The sequence below is a fragment of the Vidua macroura genome, chromosome 4 (genome assembly GCF_024509145.1).
Source record: "Vidua macroura isolate BioBank_ID:100142 chromosome 4, ASM2450914v1, whole genome shotgun sequence".
In the NCBI taxonomy this organism is placed as follows: domain Eukaryota; kingdom Metazoa; phylum Chordata; class Aves; order Passeriformes; family Viduidae; genus Vidua; species Vidua macroura.
Genome location: NC_071574.1, coordinates 72,029,502 through 72,045,621, shown reverse-complemented (window position 1 = coordinate 72,045,621; position 16,120 = coordinate 72,029,502). Strand labels below are relative to the sequence as shown.

The 16,120-nt window shown below is 50.0% G+C and overlaps 1 protein-coding gene across 1 annotated transcript in view; it reads left to right on the top strand.

Moving 5' to 3' along the window:
- The window catches only part of ZNF638 (zinc finger protein 638), a 50,690-nt gene extending 37,679 nt beyond the window's left edge, over positions 1-13,011 (top strand). The window contains exons 15-22 of the mRNA XM_053976689.1: positions 826-951; positions 5,163-5,212; positions 6,708-7,923; positions 8,344-8,409; positions 9,442-10,306; positions 10,521-10,613; positions 12,277-12,395; positions 12,730-13,011. Coding sequence (XP_053832664.1) covers positions 826-951; positions 5,163-5,212; positions 6,708-7,923; positions 8,344-8,409; positions 9,442-10,306; positions 10,521-10,613; positions 12,277-12,395; positions 12,730-12,783 — 2,589 coding nt within the window. The 3' untranslated portion in view covers positions 12,784-13,011. The remainder of the gene's footprint in view (positions 1-825; positions 952-5,162; positions 5,213-6,707; positions 7,924-8,343; positions 8,410-9,441; positions 10,307-10,520; positions 10,614-12,276; positions 12,396-12,729) is intronic.
- The last annotated feature ends 3,109 nt before the right edge of the window (positions 13,012-16,120 follow it).

Sequence of the window (16,120 nt, the reverse complement as noted above, 5' to 3'; positions counted from 1 at the left end):
TTTAAATTTTGGAGGATTTATTTTTGAATATTTGTTGTATTTTTTGGCAGATTTTTTTTGGTAATTTTTGCAGTATTTTGAGGTATTTTTCAGAATTTTGGGGGAGGATTTTTTTGGCAATTTCTTGGGATTTTTTGGGAAATTTTGGGGGGATTTTTTGGCAATTTTCTTGCAATTTTGGGGGGGATTTTTGTGGAATTTGGAGAGAATGGGAATGGCAGAATTGATGGGTTTTTTTTAGGATTTTCTATGTTTTGGATCAAAAAAAATAAAAACCAAAGGAAATGGTTTTTAAATCAAAAAAAAAAAAAAAAAAAAAACAAAAACCTGAGGAAAATGTTTTTTAAATACAAAAAAAAAACCAAATCCCAAGAAAAACAAGGGAAATACCCTTTAAATCCCAAAAAACCCAAGAAACTGGTTTTTAAATCCCAAAACCAAAAAGCAAAACCCCATGGAAATGTTCTTTAACATTCAAGGAAAATATCATTAAAATCCCAAGCAAACAAGGAAAATACCCTTTAAATCCCAAAAATCATTCAAAATGTTTTTTAAATCCCAAAAAACCCCAAGGAAAATCCCCCAAAAACCCAGAAAATATTTTGAAAATCGCCAAATCCAAGAAAAAATATCTTTTAAATCCCAAAAAAAACCCAAGTTACTTCCACCTTTAGGACCCAAATTAAGACATTTTAAGGTGACTTTTAACCCTTTTTGCACCTGGAAGGTGGAAACGAGCAAGAGATTCCAGCAGGTTTAGGATTTCCCTTTATTTTATCCAGAAATTAAGGAATTACCAGGATTTTTTTTTTTTTTTTCCCTCAGGCCATCCTGCAGCTGGACAGCCCCAAATCCGCGCGCTCCATGCACAGCTTCCTGCAGCAGTATCCTTATTCCATAGGGGAGCACACACTCACCTGCTCCTTGTCCTCCCACAGAGACCTTCCTGAGGTAAAAATTCCACGTTTTCCACCATCTGGGGTTTTTTTTTTGGGGGATGGGAGAACCTTCCTGCAAAAATGGGATGGGATTTCCTTCAGGGTTGGGATTTTCTCCCCTCAGGGTTGGGAGTTTTTCCTGACAGGATTGGGATTTTTTTCCCCTCAGGGTCAGGATTTTCCCTCAGGGTTGGAATTTTCCCTCAGGGTTTGGGATTTCTTTCCCTCAGGGTTGGCATTTTCTCCCTCAGGGCCGGGATGTTCCCTCTGGGTTGGAATTTTTCCTCAGGGTTTGAGACTATTTCCCTCAGGGTTGGAATTTTTCCTCAGAGTTTGGGACTTTTTCCCTCAGGGTTTGGGATTTTTTCCTTCAAGGATGGTATTTTTCCCTCAGGGTTGGGATTTTTTCTCCTCAGGGTTGGGATTTTTCCCGCCAGGGTCATGATTTTCCCTCAGGGTTGGAATTTTACTTCAGAGCTTGGGACTTTTTCCCTCAAGAATGGTATTTCCCTCAGGTTGGGAATTTTCCCTCAGAGTTTGGGTCTTTTTCCCTCAAGAATGGTATTTCCCTCAGGTTGGGAATTTTCCCTCAGAGTTTGGGATTTTTTTCCTTCATGGTTGGCATTTTCTCCCTCAGGGCCGGGATGTTCCCTCCAGCTTGGAATTTTTCCTCAGGATTGGGATTTTTCCCTCAGGGTTTGGGATTTTTTTCCCTCAAGGATGAGATTTCCCATAGGATTGGGATTTTCTCCCCTCAGGGTTGGGAATTTTTCTTCAGGATTAGGATTTCCCTCAGGGTTTGGGATTTTTTCCCTCAAGGATGATATTTTTCCCTCAGGATTGGGATTGTTTTCCCTCAGCGTTGGGATTTTTCCTGCCAGGGTCAGGATTTTTCCTCAGAGTTGGAATTTTCCCTCAGAGTTTGGGACTTTTTCCCTCAAGAATGGTATTTCCCTCAGGTTGGGAATTTTCCCTCAGAGTTTGGGATTTTTTTCCCCTCAGGGTTGGCATTTTCTCCCTCAGGGCCGGGATGTTCCCTCCAGGTTGGAATTTTCCCTCAGGATTGGGATTTTTCCCTCAGGGTTTGGGATTTTTTCCTTCAAGGATGGTATTTTTCCCTCAGAGTTGGGATTTTTTTCTCCTCAGGGTTGGAATTTTTCCCGCCAGGGTCAGGATTTTCCCTCAGGGTTGGAATTTTACTTCAGGAGCTTGGGACTTTTTCCCTCAAGGATGGGATTTCCCTCAGGGTTGGGATTTCCCAAACCTCAGGGTTTGGGATTTTTTTCCCTCAGGGTTGGAATTTTCCCTCAGAGTTTGGAATTTTTTTTCCTTCATGGTTGGCATTTTCTCCCTCAGGCCGGGATGTTCCCTCTGGGCTGGAATTTTTCCTCATGATTGGGATTTTTCCCTCAGGGTTTGGGATTTTTTCCCTCAAGGATGGTATTTTCCCCTCAGGGATGGGAGTTTCTCCTGTCAGGATTGGGATTTTTTTCCCCTCAGGGTCAGGATTTTCCCTCAGAGTTGGAATTTTACTTCAGAGTTTGGGACTTTTTCCCTCAAGGATGGGATTTCCCTCAGGGTTGGAATTTTCCCTCAGAGTTGGAATTTTTTTCCTTCAAGGTTTGCATTTTCTCCCTCAGGGCCGGGATGTTCCCTCTGGGCTGGAATTTTTCCTCAGGATTGGGATTTTCCCTCAGGGTTTGGGATTTTTTTCCCTCAAGGATGAGATTTTCCCATAGGATTGGGATTTTCTTCCCTCAGGGTTGGAATTTTTTCCCTCAGGACTGGGATTTCCCTGGGGGTTTGGGATTTTTTCCTTCAAGGATGGTATTTTTCCCTCAGGATTGGGAATTTTTTCCTGTTAGGGTTGGGATTTTTCCCCCTAGGGTCAGGATTTTCCCTCAGGGTTGGAATTTTCCCTCAGGGTTTGAATTTTCCCTCAGAGTTTGGGACTTTTTACCTCTGGGTTTGGGATTTTTTCCCTCAAGGATGCGATTTCCCTCAGGACCAGGATTTTCCCTCAGGGTTTGAGATTTTTTTTCCCCCTTAGGGTTGGGATTTCCCCCTCAGGTTTGAGATTTCCCCTCTCAGGGTTTGGAATTTTTTCCCTCAAGAATGGGATTTCCCTCATGGTTGGAATTTTTCCTTCAGCATTGGCATTTTCCCTCAAGGTTGGGATTTTCCCTCAGGATTGGGATTTTTACCTCGAGGTCGGGATTTTCCCTCAGGTTGGAATTTTCCCTCAGGGTTTGGGACTTTTTCCCTCAAGGATGGGATTTTCCCACTCAGGACTGGGATTTCTGACTCAGGGTTGAGATTTTCCCTTCAGGGTTGGGAATTTTTTCTTCAGGATTAGGATTTCCCTCGGGGTTTGGGATTTTTTCCTTCAAGGATGCTATTTTTCCCTCGGAGTTGGGATTGTTTCTTCTCAGGGTTGGGATTTTTCCCCCTAGCATCAGGATTTTTTTTTTTCCCATTTCCCCCCCTTTTTCCCTCTCCCTGCAAGGGGCTCTGAGGATTCCCTGGAATTTTCCCTTCTCCAGGTGAACATTCCCAGCTCTCCCAGCCTGGCTCCCTGGGAATTCCATCCTGGCAGCTCCCATTCCCTGTTCCTTTCCCAATTCCATGACTTTGGGATCCCATTCCCAGCTGGTTCCACCTCAAGTGCCAAAGGAATCAATCCCTCCTTTCCATCAGGAAATCATATTCCAAATGCTTTCCCATCTCTTCCCATCCTAAATTTCCCTAAATTCACAATAATCCCTCTTTTTTCCATATTTTTTTATCCTCAATTTGTGCCAGAGGAAACCTCCAAATCCTGAAGTTTTTCCTCAACTCTAAAAATCCTAAGGAATAAACTCCCTTCAAAAGATGATTCCTGAAATTGCTCCTGGTGAGGGAACACCCCTCAGAGATTTGTGGGAATGCTGAGGTTCAAATCCACCTTTTTAGCTTTTCCCTGGGTCTGGGAGTGAGGAATTCGGGAATTTTCATGCTACTTTTAACACTTCAGGGTTTCATTCCTGAGATTTTCCTGGAAATGTCTGAGTTTAAAAGCCCTGAAATGCCAAAAAAAAAAAAAAAAAGGGGAAAATTCCTGGAAGGAGAAGGAGGAATCTGGGATAAATCCTGGATTTTAGGGATTGGGAGTGGGGGGGGTTATAGGGAATGGTTGGATTTTAGGGATAGGGAGTGGGTTTATAAGGAATGTTGGATTTTCAAGATTAGGAATGGTTGGATTTTTGGGATTAGGAATGGTTAAATTATAGGGATAGGGAATGTTGGATTTTTGGGATTGGGAATGGTTGGATTTTAGGGATAGGAATGATTGGATTTTTGGGATTAGGAATGGTTGGATTTTAGGGATAGGAATGATTGGATTTTTGGGATTAGGAATGGTTGGATTTTTGGGATAGGGATATGGGATGGTTGGGTTTTGGGGATAGGAAATTGTTGGATTTTTGGGATTAGGAATGGTTGGATTTTAGGGATAGGATTAAGGAATGGTTGGATTTTTGGGATTGGGAATGGTTGGATTTTTGGGATTAGGAATGGTTGGATTTTAGGGATAGGATTAAGGAATGGTTGGATTTTTGGGATTGGGAATGGTTGGATTTTTGGGATTAGGAATGGTTGGATTTTAGGGATAGGATTAAGGAATGGTTGGATTTTTGGGATAGGAAATGGTTGGATTTTTGGGATTAGGAATGGGTTTTTGGGATAGGAAATTGTTGGATTTTTGGGATAGGGAATGGTTGGATTTTAGGGATACGGATATGGGATGGTTGGGTTTTTGGGATTGGGAATCATTGGAATTTTGGGATAGGGATAGGGAATGGTTGGATTTTTGGGATTAGGAATGGTTGGATTTTTGGGATTAGGAGTGGTTGGATTTTAGGGATAGGGAATGGTTGGATTTTAGGGATAGGGAATGGTTGGATTTTTGGGATTAGGAGTGGTTGGATTTTAGGGATAGGGTTAAGGAGTGGGATTTTAGGGAGCTGATCCTTCTCCCTGTGCCCCAACTCCATCCTGCTCCAAACCCCAGCGGCCCTGGAGGAGGGATGAACATTCACTGGTGGAATTCTCATCCTGGGAATGGGATTGGGAACAATTCCCTGGAGTTCTGTCGTCCCGGTGCCTCCTTTGGGGTGGTGGGATGTGAGAATCCCACCCTGATCCCTCTGGGATTGGGAAATCCTGACCTGGGGCTTTGTTTTCCAGGCTGAAACCGGGAAAAGGGAAGTGAAGAGAGAGGATGGGAGCAAAGGAAGGTACGGCCTGTGAGAATTGTTGGGAATTTTTGGGAATTTTATCCATTTCTTTTCCCTCTTGGAATGTTTATCCATGATTAGGGATTGCTGAGCCTCCCTCCAGCTGTGTCCTGCTGCTCCTCCTTCCCAATCTATGTGCTCCAGAGCCAAAATATTTGGGATTTGTTAAAAATTCGTGGAAAAATGGGGTGAAATCCCAATTTTTTGTGGAGTTTTCCTTCCCCTGCTCAGGTCCTGGCTCCTCCCGTTGCTTTTATTCCATCCTGCATCTCTATCCCTGCCTCTGGAATTCCTCTTCCCAACTGCTGAATTCCCAGAAATTTTTAGGAATTTTTGTTAAATATTGCTTGATCCCTTTTCTTCTGTGATTCTAACTCGGATTTCTGGATGAGTTTTGTTGTTAAAACCCCAAAACTGTGTGAGGACGATCCTAAGGAATTCCATTATGGAAAAGCTCTGTATTCCCAGATCTCATTTCTTTCCTTGTCATTTCATAAAACTGCTGAATTTTGGGAGCATTAATTCCCAAATAAATGGGAATCTCTTCCTCACAGCCACTTCTTGATTCCAGAAAAGTGGAATTAAAATTTAAATTTAGAATTAAAATTAAAAAGTGACTTTTCCATGAATCCCAGCTCCTGAAAAGTTGGAAAATCGACATTTTTCCCTGCTCCACATATTTTCCACATAATCATTTTGTTCCATTTCTCAGGGAGCAGAAAACAGCTAAATTATTATTTTAATTATTCATTATTTTTCTGAAGCTTTAATTAATTAAACTCCACTCATAGGCTCTGCCTTTCCCAGACTGTGTTTCCCATGAATCCCAAGAGTTTCCCATGAATCCCAGTAGAAAACAAACTGAGCACAGCCAGAAATGTTGAATTGATGGGAAAATCCCTTTGGATTTTTTGGGGGATCCTTTGGAGGATCCCAAATCCCGCTCTCCTGGACAATCCTGGTTTTTTTCCAGGTTTTGGAGTAGAAATTCCCTGCTGGAATTCTGCTGGAATGGGCGGGTGCTCCAGGCACAGCCATCCCTAATTCCAGCGCTTCCCAAGCTCATCCTGTGGGATTCTTTCCTTCAGGGAAGAGTCTCTGGAATTCCCTGGAAATCTCCATCCTGTGGCACCTCGGGCTGTGTTATCCCGGGGGGGAAAACAGGGATTTTAACCCCAAATCCAATCCCAAATCCAAACCTGCTCTTTTGGGATTGGGCACTGCAGACAGAGCAAAGCTCCTCTAATTCCCTTATCCGGGAGCTGCCTTTTGGTTGGATATTCCCGATTTTCCCTCTGTGGGATGGAAATTTTCCAAAGCCTGAGGTCTCCAAAATGTGAATTATTCACCTCAAGTTGTCGCCTTTTCCCACAGAATTCCCAACCTCATTTCCTGATGCTCCAGGAAAACTCCCACCGGTGGCATCCAGCGCTTTCTGAGAATTCTGGAATTCTCCCCCCATGGTTTGATTTTTGTTTCTTTTAAATGCTTTTAGCTCTGCCTTGAAAAAAATTCCAGAGGCATCGGGAACGCTGCAAAAAACAGCTGGAAATCCATCGGGAGAGGCCAGGAAAGGCCAAATTCCCACCTCAAATGTCCCGGAGGAGATTCCAACGGGACAACTGGAGATTCCCGAGGCGCAGCCAGGAGGAGCAACGAGGGAATCGCCCTCAGGGATGGACATGGAGGGATCGGATCCTGGAATTCCCGTGGATCCTGCTGGCAGCAAATCGCCCGGAGCGAGGTCGGAGGAGAAACCGGCGCCGCTTTCCGGAGCGGGGACGGACGTAGCTCGGGATGAGCCGGAGCTGGAAATCCAAAAGGAGGATGAGGAACCCTCTGCTCCCGCCGTGGAACCTCCGGAATCATCCAGCAAGGCGATGCCGGCAGCCGGAGGAACGCCGGGAGCCATCCCTGGAACGTCCCCGAGCTCGGAGGAGGCTCCCGCGGTGTCACCCGCTGTCACCCAGCCCAGCACGGAGCCGGCTGCTCCGGAGAAAACTCCTGTTCCCGAGGCTGGGAAAAGCAGCCGTGAAACGTCCACGGAGAGGAAAGCTGTCCCAAAAACTGTCCCAAAAACTGTGGAAGCTCCAGGGAAAAAATTGGATGTGACTGGAGCAGAGAGAGAGGCGACGGCGGAGGAATCCGTGCTCAAAATCGGGCAAAATCCAGGGAAGATTTGGGGCAAGGCTGGGACAGGGCTGGAGAAAACACCTGGAAAAACACCATCCAAGGGTGGGGAAAACTCTGGGAATGCTGTTGGTGAGATCCGCGTGGGAAATTTGGTTAAAATCCCACAAAATAAAGGGATGGGAGCTGCAAAATCCAACGTAAATCCCGCTGCATCCCTGAAGGATTCTTGCATTGGGAAAACCCTTTTGAAGGCAGTGGTGTCCGTCCCGGACATCCTGAAGCAGAGAATTCCCATCAGGATCACCGAGCCTTCCCTGGGAAGAGCTGGGGAGCAGAAAATCCCTCCCAAAGCAGGGCTGGAGAAGAAAATCCCACCCAAAACCACGGCTCAGCCGGGAACTGGGAGCAGCCAATGGAAAGGGAACGGAAACTCCGGAGTGGATGCACAGGGAGACGGCGGGAAGAGCTCATCCCAGCAGGAAAAGGATTCCCAGCTGGAATCTCGGGCGAGTTCGAAGCAGAGCCAGCAGGGAGAGAGTGGAACAGCTGGCACGAGGGAGGATCCCAGCGGGAATCAGGTGAGGAGAGCAGGAATGCCCTGGTGTTCCCTCCCACTCTGGTTTTCTGGGATCGTCCCTTTTCCATAAATCCCGGGGCCACCAGAGGTGCTGCTGGGCAACCTGGTCCTTCTAGCTGCACCACGAGGGTGGAACTGGTTGGAAAATCCTATGGAAGTTGTTCCAGAAGTGAATCCAAACTGAATTCCTTGGAGCAGCTCCAAGTGGGAATAAATTCCGTGTCCTCTGCGGAGCTGGAATTTGCTTTTCCAAGCCCTGCACAGATGGAAATGAGGCTCCTGAGCCAGGTGTCACCTGTTGGTGGCAAATCCCTGGAGCTGTGGGGACATCCCAGAGCAGCTCCTTGATCCGAACAAAGCTGTGCTCCGCGAGGATTGGGATTTCCTGGGATTTCATGGAATTTTTTGTCCCATTTTGCAGGCTCCTGGTGGGAGTGGTGCTGCAGCTGGGAAAAACGGCACCGGCAGCGCTGGAAAACAGAAGGAGGTAAGGATGGAAAACTGTGGAATTAAGAGGATGGAGTGTATAGAAAAGGGGATTTTTGACATTCCAGGGGGTGGGATTGGATGGGATTTAAGGTCTTTTCCAACCCAAACCATTCCAGGATTCCATTACATTCCTGCTCTTAGGAATCTTTCCCCTCTTCCCAAAATGGGATCACCAAATTCCTGCCCTTTTTCCATCTGGTGTCCATGGATCCCATGGGCTCTGGGGTGCTGGAATCCCTTTGGATCCATTCCCTTTGGATCTCTCAGTCCCTATTTCCAGACTCACGGAGCCGGGACCGCCAGGAAGCCCCAGCTGGGATCAGATCCCATAAATCCTACTTTCCCAGCTTGTGTTAAATATCCATGAAAATGTGAGGGTGGGCTGGAACATTTTGGCAGAAAAAGTAACAAAATTTGGAATTACCAATGGAAGAAATCAGAGGCATCATTCGGGGTGGGGCACTTGTCTCTTTGGACCCAGAAATTCGAATTGGCAGGAATTTTATCCCTTGAACTTTATCCACTGAATTTCATCCATTGAATTTTATCCACTGAAATTCATCCACTGAATTTTATCTGCTGAAATTTTCCCACTAAATTTTGTCCACTGAGTTTTATCCATTGGCCTTTATCCACTGAACTTTATCCGTTGAATTTTATCCACTGAATTTTGTCCGTTCACCTTTATCCCCCTGGATTTTATCCATTGGTTTTTATCTGCTGAATTTCATCCGTTGAATTTTATCCATTGACCCTTATCCACTGAATTTCATGCATTGAATTTTATCCATGGAATTTTACCCATGGAATTTCATCCCCTATTGAACCACTGCGATTTTTCCAAAGGGACTTTGGCTTCCCGAACAAAACCTGAGTTAATTTAAATTAATTACTCAGCACAATGCTGCCATCTAAGCCCTGAACACATTTTTTTTTTTTTTCACCCTCAAATTAAATTTGGGGTTACTTTTTGGATCCAGCATGTGTGGATGCTCCTGCTGGAGATGACAGTTAAACATTCCATTCCCAGGAGGAAGAGCTCTTCCCGTTTAACCTGGACGAGTTCGTCACGGTGGACGAGGTGCTGGAGGAAGCCGAGTCTCCGGTGATGCCGCGGCGGAACCCCCCGAGGGGGAAGAGAAAAGAAGCTCCCAAAGCCAACCCTTCGGAGCCGGCGTCCAAGAAGAGGAAAGGGAAGAGTTGCGGAGCCGAAGGTGAGCTGTCCTTTGTCACCTTGGATGAGATCGGGGAGGAGGAGGACGCCCCGGTGCCGCTGCCGGGCGTCGACCCCCGGGGCCTGGTGGTGGTGGATGAGGTGGTGGAAGAGGAGGAGCTGTCGGACGCGGTGAAGGACCCGCAGGCGCTGCTGACGCTGGATGAGATCTCGGAGCAGGAGGAGCCGGGCTCCCACAGGAACGGGCCCCGGGTGGAATTTGAGGAGCGGGATCTGAAGGCTGAGCCCTTGGTGACCGTGGATGAGATCGGGGAGGTGGAAGAGCTGCCCCTCAACGAGCCCGCGGAGCTGAGCGCCGCCGAGGAGGGAAAAACCAATCCCGGGGATTGCGCGGCCTCCCAGGTGCCCGATGATCCCAACGCCTTGGTGACCGTGGATGAGATCCAGGAGGACAACGAGGACAATCCTCTGGTGACTCTGGATGAGGTTAACGAGGATGAGGATGATTTCCTGGCCGACTTCAATCACCTTAAAGAGGAACTGAACTTTGTTACAGTCGACGAAGTAGGCGATGAGGAAGAAGAAAACACTTTCCCAGGGAAGAACCCGCCCGAGGATGAAGATGACGAAGATATTGTTGCTGTTGCAGGACCAGAAGAAATGGGAATTCTAGGAGATACAAATCCAGAGGATGAAATGGCTGAAATCTCCAAGCCAAAAGGTGAGGAACATCAAGGCCAGCTTGGACGAGGCTTGGAGCCACCTGGGCTGGTGGAAGATGTCCCTGGCCATGTCCTTTAGGTGCCTCCCAACCCAGACCACTCCATGGTTCCATTCCATCATGCCATGATTCTGTTCCGTGATTCCGTTCCATCACTCCATGATTCTGTTCCATGATGCCATGACTCCATCCCAACATGCATTTCTGTCTCCAGCAGCTCAGATGGGATCAGAAGATGCAGAACCAAAGTCTCAGCAGAAGAAAACGACTTTTCCAGGTGTCCCCAAGACGCAGAGCACTCCCAAAGGTAAATCCAAAGGAATCCCCTGAAATGCTCCAGGTTTTCCTGGCTGGAAGATTCTTTCCTGCCTGTTTGAAAACGCCTCCTCTTGTGCTTCACAACCACAGTGAACCTCAAAGTCAGGGCCCAGAATCCATGGTTTTTCTTGGCTCCTCCAAATCCATGTTTAACTAGTTGGTTAAATTTGGAAGCCTCTCATGGAAAGTTTTTTTCTGGAAATTTCCAAATCCGGGTGGAATTATTGATTGTTAGTGAGGTACAGTGTGGTGTCTCCTGAGGGTTCCCATCCTGTGGTGAGTTTTATTCCCAACATTCAGTGTCTGGAAAGGAGGGAATTGAAATGGGGGTGTAGGGATGTAGTGAATTCCATGGGGTCAGGAATTGTTCCAACTTCTATGGGGTCAGTCCTTCAGGAACTGCTCCAACATGAATCACCTCCATGAAGTCTTTCCTTCAGGAGCTGCTCTAGTGTGGGTCCCTTTTTCCATGGGATCAATCCTTCAGGAACTGCTCCAACTTCTGTGGGGTCAGTCCTTCAGGAACTTCCTGAATTTCCATGGGGTCAGTTCTTCAGGAACTGCTCCAACTTTGGTCACTTTTCCATGGGGTCTTTCCTTCAGGAACTGCTCCAATGTGGCTCACTCTTCCATGGGATCAATCAGTCCTTCAGGAACAGGCTGCTCCAACATGGGTCACTTTTCCATGGGGTCAATCCTTCAGGAATTGTTCCAACTTCCATGGGGTCAGTCCTTCAGGAGTTGTTCCAACTTCCATGGGGTCAGTTCTTCAGGAACTGGTCCAACTTCCATGGAGTCAGTTCTTCAGGAATTGTTCCAACTTCCATGGGGTCAATCCTTCAGGAGCTGGTCCAACTTCCATGGGGTCAGTTCTTCAGGAACTGCTCCAACATGAGTCACTTTTCCATGGAGTCAGTCCTTCAGGAATTGTTCCAAGTTCCATGGGGTCAATCCTTCAGGAATTGTTCCAACTTCCATGGGCTCAATCCTTCAGGAACAGGCTGCTCCAACATAGATCACTTTTCCATGGGATCAGTTCTTCAGGAACTGCTCCAATGTGGGTCACTCTTCCCTGGGATTAATCCTTCAGGAAGGTGGGTTGCACTTCCAATGGGGTCAGTCCTTCAGGAAGAGGCTGCTCCAACGTGGGTCACTTTTCCATGGGGTCAATCCTTCAGGAACTGTACCAACAGGGATCACTTTTCCATGGAGTCAGTCCTTCAGCAACTGCTCCAACAGGGATCACTTTTCCATGGGGTAATCCTTCAGCAACTGCTCCAACAGGGATCACTTTTCCATGGGGTAATCCTTCAGGAACTGCTCCAACAGGGATCACTTTTCCATGGAGTCAGTCCTTCAGCAACTGCTCCAACAGGGATCACTTTTCCATGGGGTCAGTCCTTCAGGAACTGCTCCAACTTCCATGGGATTGGTTGCTTTATTCCCAGAAATTTGTGTGTTTATTGGAAATGGAGATGACCTGTGGATTGAAGTGGGGCAGGGACCAGCTTGGGTGAAAAATCTGATTTTTTGGAATGTTTAAGAACTGTGATTTCCCCCTGAGGAATCACAAATTCCCCGGATTTGGCTAAAGGAAGGTGAGGTTGGAATATTTCTTGGAGCTGTGTGTGGTGACTGTGGTGTATCCTCAGCTCTGGACATCCTGGTCCCAAAGGCCGGATTCTTCTGCCAGATCTGCTCCCTCTTCTACGCCGACGAACCCTCCATGATCAACCACTGCAGGACCTCCCTGCACCGGCAGAACATGGAGGTACTGCCCAGAAAAACGGGAATGTCCCCCCAAATCCTTCGATTCAGGGGTGCCGAGAATTCCCCAGGAGTTCACGTTTGATGGTGTTTGGGAATACAATGGGAATATGGAATATTTTTATTCCATGCCCAGACTGTGGGGAGTCCTGATCCCTGAGATTTGGCCACGTTCCCCTCAGGAGCTTCCCGTGTCGAATCTGGGGGTTTTTATGGGACAAATCCCACCTTGGCCGTGGGAGGAGCTGACTGAACCTGGCCCAGGTGTCCCTGGCCCAGGTTTTAGGGGATAATCCTGGAATATCCCTGCAGCACCATCTCTTCTCCCTTCTCCACAGAAATTCATGGCCAAGCAGCAGGACAGCGGCGGGGAGGAGCCGAGCTCCAGGTGATGGAGCTTCCCAGGAGCGACACTTCGGGGCCAGTCAGTTCTGTGTGTTTGGATTTCCTTTGGCATTCGGGGTCGGGAAGGAACATCCATGGTGTAAAAAATCGGAGCTGGGAACAGACTAAACCCAAAGCAGGAGAGGGTTGGATTTGCATCTCCGATCATCCGACGTGGGAGGGACTGTTCCAGGTGTCTCCAGAAAATAAATGTTCTTACTGTATAGTTACCCCAAGGCTTGAGTTTGGGGTCATTCCTTGGGGTTTGGTGACTCTGGATGACACCGGAGATCCAGTCATGGGAAGGGGCTGGAGCTCCAGGGGCAGCTGAGGGAGCTGGGAAAGGGGGCTCAGCCTGGAGAAAAGGGGGGAATTCCTGGCTCTTCAGAACTCCCTGGATTCTTGGAGCCACGAGCTGGGATTTGGTCCCAGGGAACAGGGACAGGAGAAGAGGGAACAGCCTCAAGCTGTGCCAGGTTGGATATTTGGAAAATTCCTTCTTGGAAAGGGCTGTGCAGCCCTGGCAGGGTGGAGTCCCCATCCCTGGGGGGATTTACCAGCCCTGTGCATGTGGCACTTGGGGACACGGCCAGTGGTGGCCTGGGCAGTGCTGGTCTTGATGGTCTCAGAGGGTTGTTCCCAAACAATTCTGTGATTCCATGAGTCCCAACCTGCCCCCAGCCGTCTCAGTTCCAAACTTGGGAACCCCCCTGGAGCACTCAACCCCTCCTGGTGCTCATTAGCAGCCGACAGAGCCGCAGGAATTCAGGAATTCCTTTAATTCCTTTGCCCGTGGCCAGGGCTTGGAACACCCACTGCCTTTTTGGGGAGCACGTGGGAAGCATTTCTCCCCGTGGACTTCAGCCAGGTGGGTGGGAAGGGGAAGCTCAGATTAACTCCTTGGGAATGCTGAACTTCTCTACGGTGGGATCAGTGCCGGGCTCCGTGTGGGAAAGGCCCTGGAGGTCAGGATGGGCAGGGCTGGAGGGCGCTGACCCTGGCACCGATGGTGTGGGCGGGGATGTGCCCCCTGCTCTGTCGCCCTGGGCACAGCTCCTGGTCAAGAAAGTCTTTCCCACTGGGACATCTCTTGGCTGATGAAGTCTTCCCATTGGGACAGTTTTGTGTCCCTTGACGTTCCCGTGACGCTGCTCTGGGTGTCTCTTGGTGTCCCCTCGGCACGGGTTTTGGTCAGTGAATTCTTCCATTTGGGACGTCTCGTGGTGGATGGATTCTTCCCTTTGGGGCATCTTGTGGTTAATGGATTCTTCCATTTGGGACATCTCCTGGTGGATTAAATCTTCCCATTGGGACAGAGCTTTGTATCAAAAATTTGTATTTTTGACTTTCGCTTGGTGCCGTTCTTGGTCTCTTTTGGCTTTTCCTTGGCACAGCTCTTGGTGGATGGATCCTTCCATTTGGGACATCTCCTGGTTGATGGATCCTTCCATTTGGGACATCTCCTGGTGGATTAAGTCTTCCCATTGGGACAGAGTTTTGTATCCCTTGACATTCCCTTGGCACCGTTCCTGGTGTCTCTTGGCTTTTCCTTGGCACGGCTCTTGGCCAATGAAGTTTTCCATGGGGGACATCTCTTGGTTGAAGAGTTCTTCCATGTGGGACATCTCTTGGTTGATTAGATCTTCCCATTGGGACACGCTTTTGTATCCGTTGGCTTCCCCTTGGCACCGCTCTTGGGATCTCTTGAGTTCCCCTTGGTTGGTGAATTCTTCCCGTTGGGACAGATCCTCGCATCCGTTGACTTGCCCTTGGCACAGTTCCTGGTCTCCCCCGGCTTTCCCCTGGCACAGCTCTTGGTCGATGAATTCTTCCATGTGGGACATCTCTTGGGTGATGAAGTCCAGCCATTGGGGCAGATCTTTGTATCCATGGACTTTGCCCTGGCTCATCCCTTGGGATCTCTCTGCGTGCCCTCGGGATCCCTGTGGATCTCTGCCGTGTCCCCCTTGGCACAGCCCTCGGGGACCACAGAATTCCCCCTCTTCCTGCTCCATGGCCAACATCCCCTGTCCCTGGCAGTTGGGATTTGGCTTCTCCAGAGGGATCTGGGAGCTGCTCTCCTGGGAATGGACCTGAACCCTTTGGGATCACACTGGGATCGGGGTACGGCGCAGCTCCCGCGTCACAACGGGACATCCCGGCGCCCCAGCAACCACGAGGCCCTCTGGAACCTTCTGGAACCTTCTGGAGCCGCAGCCCCAGCCACGCCCGACACCAGGGGTGCGCAGGGGGGGTTGTCCCCCCCGGGTGGCACAGGTGACACTGGAAGGACACTGGGGACACCCAGAGACACCTGGAGAGGTGGCACCGTGAGAACGTGAGGGGTTCATCCAGGCCGGGTGAAATCCCAGGCTGGAGCGCGGGCTGGGAGAGACTCGTCGGGAGCATCCCTGCGGGAAGGACTCGGGGACACGGGGACAGGGGACAGGACTGTCCCAGCACTGCTCGGTGGCTTCGACCCCGCTCCGGCTGGGGGGTGCGGGGGACCAGAGCAGCTTCCCGCTAGGATTCCTGCCGGGAACAGCCACGGCGCCTTTAAGGCATCTCCAAGCGGGATCTGGCAGCCGCGGGCGCTGCACCAGGAAATTCCTGACATCCCGGGAAGTGCTGAGCCAGCGCGAATCGGGGCCGGGTGCGCCTTGGAGCCGGGAACGGCGCCAGGAGCGGGGCCGGGAATTCTGCAAACCTCGAAAGAGCCGTCACGCGGGGCCGGGGCACGGCCGCCCCTCCTGGGCCCGCGCCAGAGCCTCGACAGAAGGCAGGAGCTGCCTCGGCCCGGGACAAAACCCATCCCAGCATCCAGCCCTTGGAACTGGGCACGGAATGCTCCGGCCCCTGGGCCGGCCCCGCTGTCCCCCCTGTCCCCCGCTCCCCTGGGATGGCGAAGGAGCATTCCCGCGTGACGCGGATCCCACGGATCCCGGAGCAGTGCGCAGAGCCAGAGGGGCCTGTCCCCCTCCCTCCCCAGCCCGGCAGGGCTCTGGGACACCCCCAGGGGGACAGGGATGAGGACAAGGGACGGGGATGGCACCGGCGGCAGCTGCGCTGCGCTGCCCGCTCCGCGCCCGCGGGAAATCCCAATAAAAGAAGGGAAAGTCAAGCCGGGAAAGTTCATTCGGGGTGGGGGCAGCGCCAGGACCCAGACCCAGCACTGGGACCCGCACCCCGAGTCCCACCCGGGGCACCCCCGAGGGGTCGGGGCCGGGCACCGCCCCCCGCCGCCGGGTTCGGCCCCGCTCCGCCCGCACCGGCGGCTCCGGGACCTCCCGGGTCCCCGGGCTCGGCCGGCGACGCCGCCGCTGCGGCGGGAGGAGCCCCCGCAGA